General features: G+C 49.9%; 1 protein-coding gene across 1 annotated transcript; it reads right to left on the bottom strand.

The window, feature by feature from the left end:
• Positions 1–797: 797 nt before the first annotated feature.
• GHRH (growth hormone releasing hormone) lies at positions 798–8,601 on the bottom strand. Its single transcript, XM_057503238.1, has 5 exons — positions 8,532–8,601; positions 4,740–4,840; positions 4,335–4,439; positions 2,831–2,950; positions 798–936 (listed from the first exon to the last, which is right to left on the bottom strand). Exons 2-5 carry the CDS (start codon positions 4,817–4,819, stop codon positions 921–923), a joined length of 321 nt encoding a protein of 106 aa, XP_057359221.1. The 5' UTR covers positions 4,820–4,840; positions 8,532–8,601; the 3' UTR covers positions 798–920.
• Between the last annotated feature and the right edge of the window lie 2,064 nt (positions 8,602–10,665).

Below are 10,665 nucleotides of genomic sequence, written 5' to 3' on the forward strand. Positions count from 1 at the left end.
CCCTGAGCTGCGCCCCACTCCCTCTCAGCCTCCTTTCCTTCTCACACCCTTGCTCTGTTCTTGCCACACTGACGCCCTTGCTTTTCCTCCTTGCACACTCCTGCCTCAAGGCCTCTGTTAGGTTTTCACTGTGCTTGGAATGTTCTTTATCCAGATATGCACAAGGCCAACCCCCTCCCTACCTTCAGGACTTACTCAAAGGCAGCACTCCCCATCCCCTTCCGTTTTTTTCCTTTGCAGTTGCCACCATCTGACATATTCTATATTTACTTGTTTTTATTATTCTTCCCCCCACTAGAATATAAGGTCTAGAAGGCCAGGGACTTAGTTTGCTCACTGTTCCCCATGCCTGGAACAGTGCCTGGCACACAGTGGGTCCTTTCTAATGATTTGTTGACTGAATAAATGGTATTGCCCATAGGTGAGCACATCACCAGTATGTGAAGGATGACTTGGCCCAGAGTAGACGAATATGGTTTACAGCCCGGTTCTGGGCTGACCTGCCCATGTGTGAATCCCAGCTCCCTCACCTGTCGGATGTGACCATGGCTGTTCAGTTAAGCTTGCTGTACCTCAGTTCCCTGTCTGTGAGACGAGAAGGATCCCAGTCCCTCTCATTAGGCTGGGTGAGGAGCATGTGAAAGTCTATGTGTGAAGCTGCCTGGCTGGTACTTGAGTGCTTGGTAAATGTTAGCTGTTCTTTTAAAATTATACCCTGTTACACCACTTCAGGAAATACAACAGTGTGAGTAAGACACGTACACAAAAATTAGGCTGAAGATAAAAGAAAATTGAGATGCAGACCAGGATGGGGGAATTTTATTGTATTTGTGAAGGAAAAAGTGGGTTAGAAATTAAACAGGATTAATGGGATACACTTGTGTTTTGGCTGCAGGTAGCATAAAACACAGGTACAATCTTCATCCTTGGGAATTCCTGTTGCAGAAAGAAAAAGTTCGATTAGGGGGACTGAAGTGAGGGTGCATTAGGGGAGGACACCTGAATCTAGGGTGATGGGTATTCCAGTGTTGGGACTGGCTGGCTGGGCTCCAAAAGGGGCACATGAATTGAAAGGAAGGATCTTGCGCATGCCAGCCAGTGAGCTTCAGTCTTAGTCCGAGTTCTGCCAACCCACTACCGCTGCGACCCCAGGGCCGTCACTTCCCCCTGAGAAGGCCACCTCTAATCCCCAGACAGGGTTAGACAAGGTTATTCCATCCGGCACATGCATTCACCACACACCTTACAATTCTTACCATTTATCACAAATTAAATAATCCTCCATACAAACACTTGTTTGATTTCCGTCTGCCTCGGTGCACTGTGAATTCCATGAGAGCCCGGACCACTGCTGAGCTGTTCACTGCCATACCCCCAGCCCAGAGCCTGGCATGTCACAGCCACTGAATGACAGGGATTGGGAGTACAGATACATCTGCGTCTCAGTTTCTTTACAGGGCTGCTACATGGACATAAAGTGTGGTAGGTGCAAAATGTGCCATCTGCCAAATCACCCTACTCTGTCCTGTCATGGTGTGAGAACTCATTCTTATTTTATGTTTGCCCAGGCCCCCCAGAGTTGAGCTGGAGGGGGAACAATGGCCGTAGCAGCCTCCAGGCCCCTTCCTGCCTGCTCCTTGATGCCTCCAGCTTTCAACCTGGAGGAACAAAGCTGGCATTCTTAGGGCTTCGCCTTCCTTGGGCCCAGTGCACCCCACTGGGACCTGGGGAGCAGCAAAGCAGGTGAATGATTACCTAATCCCAGCATGAAAGGCAAGGGAGGAAGCATTATGCTTAGGATTCTAGCCTTAGGGGCCTTGAGGTGATGAGAGCTGACCTCCTCTTTTCACAGAGAGCCTACTTGCTGTGCACAGTGACATGGCTGCAGAACCAGGCCAGGGGCCCCGGAGTCTATCCTGCTTCCCAGGCTGGTTCTCGCCCCTCCGGCAGTCTGCCTGTCAGCCTGCTGCTGCTTGGACCCCCACAGGACTGTAGCTGGTGACCGCTCTGGGCTCTTGGTGTCTAATCAGGTTGGGAAGATGGTGTGGCAGCAGGTGGAGAGCTCTGCTGGGAACTGGACTTGCTTAGTAGATTGGTCCAGAAGTGCCTGGCAGAGGCATGCCAGGACACATCTTGCTCACACTCTGAAATTGGGCTCTAAAATAAAGCAGTTTTTCCAAGAGGTTGTGTCATTCTTGGGAAACTTTGTGAAGTGGGGCTCCGTGTGCAGAAGCTCCAGGAAGAAAGCAGGTCTCGGGCCTGTCGGTCGTGACCTGGGGCCAGTTGCTGCCCCTTCTTTGCCTCAGTTTTCCTTCTCTGTAAAACTAAACAACTCATGCCTGGTCTTTCCTGACTCCCAGGGGTAACGTGAGGGTCAGTGAGGTGGGGAATGACATTCCCTTCTCTCCCTTTCCGGAGGCTGCACACACTAGTTGGCCTGAGAGTGTTGGGAGGGGCCGGACTTTGACTTGATAGTTTTGCAAACTTGGCAGGGGATCCAGGGCATGCCTCTCAGAGCATCTGCATCAGAGTCCCCTGGGACACTTGTTAAAATTTAGGTTCCTGGGTCCTATTGAGTGAGTATTATTTTTGGACACTGACTCTGAACCGGGCCTCTTGCTACATACTGGAGGTACGGTAATGGATAAAGTCCAGTCTCTGTCACTCATTTCCTCCCTTTCTGCCAGTTCTTGAGTGTAAGAAGGGACCTTGTCTCCAGTTCGCTTGGCAGAGCCCTGTGCCTTTGGAGAGGAGGAGATTCTTTCCTTTCCTTGGCAACCCACAGAGAAGCAAGCCTCTGGGGCCCTGAGATACACACACATGTTCCTACCTGTGCTTCTGCTGCAGGGCCCCCATGATGCTCTCCAGAGCCATCTGCTTCTGGTCTGCCCGCATATTGTCCACCTGACGGCCAAGCCGTACCTTCGCTCCTTGCTCCTGGTTTCTCTCTCTATTAGATTAGACAGAGAAATACTGAAGTCGCTCCTTAGGTGGGGTGGGGAGAGGCCTGGGGAAGGCCAGGGCAAAGTAAGCAGAGCAGCCTATTCCCATAACTGGTATGAACTCTTCCGCCCGCCTGCATTAGACACAGCGGCATTTAGGAAGGCAGAATATACGGTAATGAAGAGGATAGGCTGTGAAATACACATTTGCAAAATAACTGCCCACAGATTACTGATTAATTACAAAGGGAAAATATTAACTTTTTAAAGGAGGCAGACACCATGTGAACCAAGTGATCAGAGTTACCATCAATGCTGGGGCACATTGATATCATGTGCCTCCTGTGATGCACTGGGAAGGACACACATCACTTCTGTGAATGCACAGCCTGAATCTCATCAGGAGGAACCACTAGGCAAATCCAACAGGAGAGAAATTCTATAAATAAATATTTGGCCTTTCCTAATAAAAGATGATCATGAGAGACTGAGGAGCTGTTCCAGATTAAAAGGACCAAGAGACGCATCACAACTAAACGCAAACTGTGACCATCCTGGACTAGGTCCTGCATCAGGAAAGTACATAGTTGTTATAAAGGACATTTTGGGACAACCGGTGAAATTTTAATAGTTATACCGTGTTTATGTAAGAGAATGTCCTTTTGTTAGGTGTTAGGAGATACATGCCGAAGTACCTGAGGGTCATGATGCCTGCAGTTTACTCCCAAATGGTTCAGCAAAATAACATATGCACGTGTGTGTGTATGTATAGAGCTTTACCCAGGTATAGATAGGAAGCAAATACAATGAAATAATAGGAATTATTAAATATAGGGAAGGGTATGTGGAAGTTCATTGCACTATTGCTGCAACTTTTCTGTATCTTTGGAATTTTTTTCAAAGAGAAACTTAAAAATGTACAGGCCGTGGAGTCAGGCAGTTTGGATCTTAGCTCTGCCACTCTTTGGTGTGTTGTGTGTTCCTTAGAAACTACTAACAGCTCTTTATGATGGGCTGAAGTGTACCTATTTTGTAGGGTTTTCACAAAGAGCAGGTAAGAAACTAAGAATCATGGCTAACACTACCAAGGGCTTACTGCGTGCCCAGTGTATGTAAACATCTCAGAGCCAAGTCTTTGTATCTAGCACAGAGTCCAGATCAAATGGTAACTGTCCATGGGTATTATTACGATTGGAGCCTAGCATAGGCAGAAGCACACTGTAGGTGTTCAACGATCATTTAATGAATAGGAGTAAGCTGAAGTTTGACACTGGGCCCTTCTGCTATGGCAAGTCGAGAGGTGACAGCTGCTGTGCAAGGGAAGTTACCAAACTTGGTCCCTCAAAACTCTACTATAAAGTACGGGAAGAAATCATGGGAACTTCTGCTTACCCCTGCTGCCTGCTCATGATGTCCTGGAGTAGCTTGCGGGCAGACAGCTGGCCCAGCACCTTCCGGTAGCTGTTGGTGAAGATGGCATCTGCATACCGAGGTGTCCTACATGGAAGGAGTCAGAGGTCAAAGGGCTGGGTGACAGCGCCAGGCGAAGGACAGTGGGGGCTGCACTCACCATGTCTCTGTAAGGTCCTTATATTGCCCTTTACCCTGCTCATCCCCAGAGAGGGTGGTGCCCCAAGCTGGGTGACCTCTCTGGAGCTCAGGGTCTGCCACCCTCCCAGGGATGGGCCATGGAGGCTGCCTGAGGAGATGGCTAGGGGCCAACTTATGACTCTATTTTGCATCTCCAGGACCGCCGGGGGTGGCAGGAATCTAGGCCCTCTTGGCAGGACTGCTTACCTGAGGGGCAGGGAGGGCGGCGAGCAGTGGGAGCCGCTGCTGAGGGTGAGGATCACAAGGAAGAACACCCAGAGCAGCATTTTTCACCCCTGCGGTGGCACCTGGAAAGTGAAGGGTGAGGAAGGTCAGGTGCAGCTGTAGCCACAGGGGTGCCCTTTGCTGGCTGGGCCCAGCCCTGGGCATGGCTGTGTGCAAGCCTTGGTCCTTGTCCACCAGAAGCTGTAGGGTAGGAGAAAGAACCCAGACTCTGGAAGCCAGACAGACCTGGGCTCAGGTTCTGCCTGTGCCAGTCGCAAGCCCTGACCTCGTCTTCTCCTGTAAAACGGGCTTGATAAAGCTGCCCTGCTGACCTCATGGGGTTGAACAGAAGATTAATGATAATGAGAAATAGCTTCTTGCTGTTTAGCATTCTACATGAAATTCCAGTCTCAACAAGGGGTAGGAAAGGAGCAGGTGCCTTCCCTCAGTCTCGTCCCCCCCACCCAATGTGGCACTAAGTGGTGAGTGGGGCTAACAGCTCAGGCTCTGAGTCAGACAAATCACTTCATATCCAGGCTCTGCCATCACTAACTGTGTGTCCCAGCACAGGTGGCTTCTCCTTTCTGGACCTCAGTTTCCCTGCCCATAAAATGGGGTCCATAACTGACCTTTGTGAGGATTAGTGGAGATGAGAGAGCCTAGCACATAGGAATTCGCCAGGGGCCTTTGCTGTGATGGCCTAATATTAGACCCACTCAGAGGGCAGGCTCACCTGGTTTGGTGATGTGTAGAGATGGAGGGAAGGGAAAACTATAAATCTGGCTCCAGACTCTGAGATTTTACTGGAGAGTTTTAGCCCTGGAAGACATGAGGGAGCTGGGGAGCCTGTATGGCAGAAACACCTGCTACATCACATAATTACCCTTACCCGGGGCCTGCTGACACTGTGCAGTTAGCAGAAGAACAGACAACGGGGAAAAGAGCCTTCCTCAGCTGGGTGGTGCCTCTGCTGCCAGCTCAGGCGTGTTCCGCGCGGACATGGGGGTGACCCAGCCCCAGGAACCGAGGCTTCCTGTCTCCCATGGCACCCCCCTCACTTGCCCTCTTTGGGTGCCCCCCGTTCTCCCAGGCACTGGGGTCAATTAACACAGAGATGCCTTGAGAGCCCAGGGAGTACCTGTGGAACTGCTCAGTGTGGCCTATGACCCCCATACCTCCAGAGCTGGAGGGAGCAGTGGCCAGGCCTCAGTCATAGCCTTCTCCCTCCTCCCCCAGGTAATCCTCCAGTTCCCGTTCAACACTTGCAGCCATAGAGCGACAGGGAGCTCACTATCTCCAAGCCAGGCAACTCTTCTTACTAGGAAGTTTTTCTCACTGTGGCAAGTCCAAATCCCCTTATCCTGCAAGTATTTGTTAACCTTCCTGTCTTCTGGTTCAGGACTGGGGCTAGAGAAAAGAGAACATGGTATCTGTCCCCAAGGGCTGCCTGTTTGACATCCACCTGCTGTGCCAGCCAGAGCTTCTGCACATTCATCCCTGTGGCAAGCCCTAATACATCTAAAAGTGTGTTTGGCATCTGACTTAGGCCTTTGCTCCCCAGACCAAGGAGCTTCAGCCTTCTGTCCTCCGCATCACAGTGCATCCCATCTGAATCCCTTTCTCCTGGCCTCGTCCAGGCTGTCTCTCTAGCAAAGGAATTACCTAAGCAGGGAGGTCTTTGGAGGCAAGGGGGGCCCCTTGACACCACCCCTGCTTTTCCTGCCATCCAGCTGCAGCCTGGGCTCTCTCACCTTTTTTGCTGCTGATCTAAAGACCAGGGCACAGCCAGGCCCCTGATGACCTCACTTGCCTGCACAGAAGCCCTCGACCCTGCCAGAGTAGAGACCCAACCCTGCCCCTGGCCTAAGCTCTCCCTCAGCCTCCCCACCTCCTGCCCCTTTCCCAGGGGTGGCACAAGGGATTCCAGCCCCTGGGCCCTCCTGGCCCCCACAGCACACCCTTACATCTGCCCTCCAGAGCAGGTATCATGAGCTTTATTTTACAGCTGGGGAAACGAGCCTGGAGAGGAGACGGGCCTTTTCCCACGGTCCTCCATCACATTGGTGTCAGAATGCACCTCGAAATCCCCAGGCCAGCAGACTTTCCCCTGCTCCGCAGCAGTCTCCCAGATACAATACCCCATTCACAGATTCACAGCGCTCCCTATTCATGGGGTACTTCAGAATTCATCACCTGCACATGGGAAACAGTTCTGAGAAACTGAAAGCTTTTGCTCCGGGTCATTGGGTGCTGGGGGAGAAAAAGGGAGACAAACAGGGACGCTGCTTGGTTTGTGCCTCCCTATGCACATCTAGTGGATTTAGGGAGTTGAAAATAACTCGACAAGAAGGCAGAGTTTGGAGGGCAAGTCATAAGAAATACAGTAACCCCTGGCTCATTCAGAATGAGGCTGAGCAACTGCATAGCCTGGTCAGCCAAGAGGCACAGTGTGTGCTATAAACCATGTGCCCTGGGGATGGGTCAAGACACCATTGCTGCTTCTGGGCTGGAGGAACCTAATCCCTGGGGTCACAAAGTCCCACTGAACAAAGATGGAAAACAAAAGGAGTTACTCAGCTCATGGTAGGACAAGAATAGAGGTTGGGTCACCAAGGATAAAATAGCTGTTGACAGGCATATTCCACATGACCAGTCTCAGAGGCTAGAATTCACTGAATTAAATGTAGCACCCATCTGCAATCTCCTTGATGGCTCTGAAGGCACTTCAGGGTTTATCATCTGTCATTGTATTGGTTAGCTTTCCACAGTGCTTACAAATGAATTCTGTGGTTAGATATAATTGAAGTTGTCTGGATTCAGGATAAACAGGCACTTCATCTGCATCAGTTGGCACCTTTTACCAGCCTTCATGCCAAGGATGCCATGAGAATTCTGCAGATGTGTCTTTAGCTAACAACAGAGGTCAGGTCTCAAGTGCCCAAACTAGCAAGGCAACTCTTGAACACCTAGGAAAAAAAGCCTTTTAACTTTCTTAAATATTCTGTTTTTTAATTTAAGAACTCCAATGCACTACCATCCTGAAACAGTTCATATAAGCTGTTTCAACAAGTGTTCCAAGTCAAAGATGATCTAAGTTTTTAATGAGGAAACATCTTAAACTGCCATTCAAAAGAGAGACACCCCACTTCCTTCCAGAAAGGTTTGCGGCAGCTTACGGTGAAAGACACAAATCCTTCAGGACCGTTAAAGCACTGATTGAGAAACAAGCAAAGGGGTAAAGGAGTGCTCCAAGGGCAGATGATTGTGTCTAAAACCCAGAGCAAGATTTATGGTTGCAACTGAGCAAGAAAGCAAAATGTTATCAATTTCCAGGCAATTATATTGAATACGTTCTGAGCGATAGATGAGTGGGATTGATTTACACAGCCACTTGTCTCCTTTCGGATACGTGGCAGAACCCCCTTGTTAACAAGAGAATCTAGCCAGATCATGTCTTGCCCCAGATGCCTGCCTGCACACCCTTGAATGAGCATGGAGACCTCATCCGCCTCTGACTGACACCTGGAAACGTGTCTGCCTGCCTGCCACTTCCCCACCAGTTGAGGTGCCATGTATCTGAGACAACCTCAGAATGGTGCCAACCATCAAAAGCATGTTCCACAGCCCATAACCAGGGGCCTAAATGTACTCACCAGTCCATGGGAAGAGAGGAGGCATTGGGCCTCTTTGACCAGGTATCTATGAGTGGGTGAAAAGGTCGAGTTTCTTGTACCCCTCCAGCCCAGCCCCAAGAGCTACGCCCTCTCACCTCACCTCCAGTGTGCAGGTCTCCCTCTGCTCCGAGGCGCTGCTCCAGTCCACAGACCTTGGGCTCCGTGTGTGCTCTGGCGGCTGCGTGATGCTCCCATCATTTATACCTTCATTTTCCTAAGTGTTTTCAGCATCAGAGAATCAATTACCCACAAGTCAACCAAAGGGCCATTTTTAGCATCACGCTGATAAACCCTAATAGGGGAAACAGGTTTTGCCCCTTGCAAATTAAGGTGTATTGAACGTTCCCTTTGTCTTTGAGGGAATGGACAGAGCACAAACTTACATTATTCTGAGAGGATTAGAGAGTAGTACCGCTCCTCTGATAACTGGAGTCCTCATACAGGTGAAAACTTCCATTTACTCTCTGAGATAAATGTGCCTTTTCAAAAGTTCATATATTTTGTTATGTCTATGTGCAATTTTCCTTCATTTTAGGGTAGTCAACATTACAGATGTTTTTCTCTTCTCAGTGAGGGAAGTAGTTGGCCATCTCGTTGTCCAATTATCACAATTTTCCTTTATTTGATTTACACCTGCTGCAGTCACAGGCCAGCATAGGCAGCTAGCCTGGGGTGCATACAGTGTAATATGTCAAGGCAGCCAGACATTGGTAGTTGCCGCAGAAATGTGTGAAATGATAGGAAAGAGATGGAAAACCTTGGGAGAGCTGTGCTTCCAGAGTTCTCTAGCCTATAGCTAATGAATCTTCAAGAATATCATAAAAGTGTGTGAGGCCGAAGGGCTGGTTTCCCATAAGGCTGTGGTGGAAGAGTGGAAAGAGCTTTAAGCTTCGAGTCCAGAGGCCTGCTGCCTCTCCTGTGTCTGTCAATCACGACCTCTGTGACCCTCTGCAACTTACTTCTCCCTCTAGGCTTCAGATTCTATTCTTGGAAACACATGAGTTGGCAGAGAAGAGCAGTTTTCAACTTTTTAAAAAGTGCCATAGACCTTTCTTTGGAAATCTTCTATGGAAGTACAGAATATAAAACAGATTTTAAAAAATGGGGCGGCTCTGGTTGTGGAGCGGGGAATGGAGACTCTTTGCCAGCCCCTGACACTCCTCTATGGGTCTCAGTTAGAACCAGTAGTTCCCATATCTGCCATTAGGGAGTGGGGTGGGCCTTCTCCCCTGCCCACCACCTGGCATTTTCTTGGGTGCTCAGAGGAAAGTACACGTCCTTGTTTTCAGACAGCTGCACAAGGCAGCATGCGAGAAGCTGAGTGATCACCTTAGGCAGGTAGATACAGAGAGGAATCAAATGTTCCAAGAATCAAGAGAAGGGAAAATCACAGTAAAGCTGGGAGAGCATCAGGCAGTGGCTGGGAGAAGCCTAAACAGGAGCATGAATTTGGGTGGCTAATGGACTTGGATTTGAAACTCAGCTCTGCCACTTGCAAGCCATGTGATTCTGGGCAAGGTGTTTAATCTCTCTGAGTCTTGGTAACCACATCTGTACAATGGGGGTGATAATACCTACCCCAGGTTGTTGTGAGGATCAGAAATGTGCTGGTCAAGTGTCTGATACACCCAGCGAGTGGGAACTATTACTGTAGCTGTTATGTTCAGAGCTGAGCTCTGAAAGCAGGTGGGGTGGCGGCAAGGAGAGCTGGGAGGGATCTTGGGTGATGAGCTTTATTTGCAGTAAATCCTCAATCTCATCAGGGAAGACGATGGAGAAGGAAACCAGAAGGAGCCTTGAGAGGAGCAGCCCAACCCCCTTCCCTGGTTCCCCCTGTCAGCCCCTCATCCTCACCCTCTGAGAGGCACGCCTCACTCACCAGCCGGCTCTCTTCCCAGAACAGGTTTTAACCCAGAGTTAATTAGCGATCATGGCTGTGTCTAGGGGCTGGGGCCTTGAGCTGTGGAAATAAAGCGCCCCAGAGAAAGGCAGGCTTTAAAAGGCCCCAAAAGGCCGGGGCAGTGAGGCTTCACCGAGAGAGAAACAAGCCGGGTGTTTGTGTTGCAAATTTCCAGTGTGTTGGAGCCAGCCATTCAAACGGGGGGGATGCTAAAGGCCTGGGCTTGGGGTGGGGAGGGCAGAGGAAGTGGACAAAGGGGGCCTGTCTGTGGATCTCAGACCCTGCTTTGTCAAAGCTGCTTTCTTCACCCTCCTTGGATGATGGAGGTGTTCCC

Source organism: Manis pentadactyla, chromosome 5 (assembly GCF_030020395.1).
Source record: "Manis pentadactyla isolate mManPen7 chromosome 5, mManPen7.hap1, whole genome shotgun sequence".
NCBI classification, from domain to species: domain Eukaryota; kingdom Metazoa; phylum Chordata; class Mammalia; order Pholidota; family Manidae; genus Manis; species Manis pentadactyla.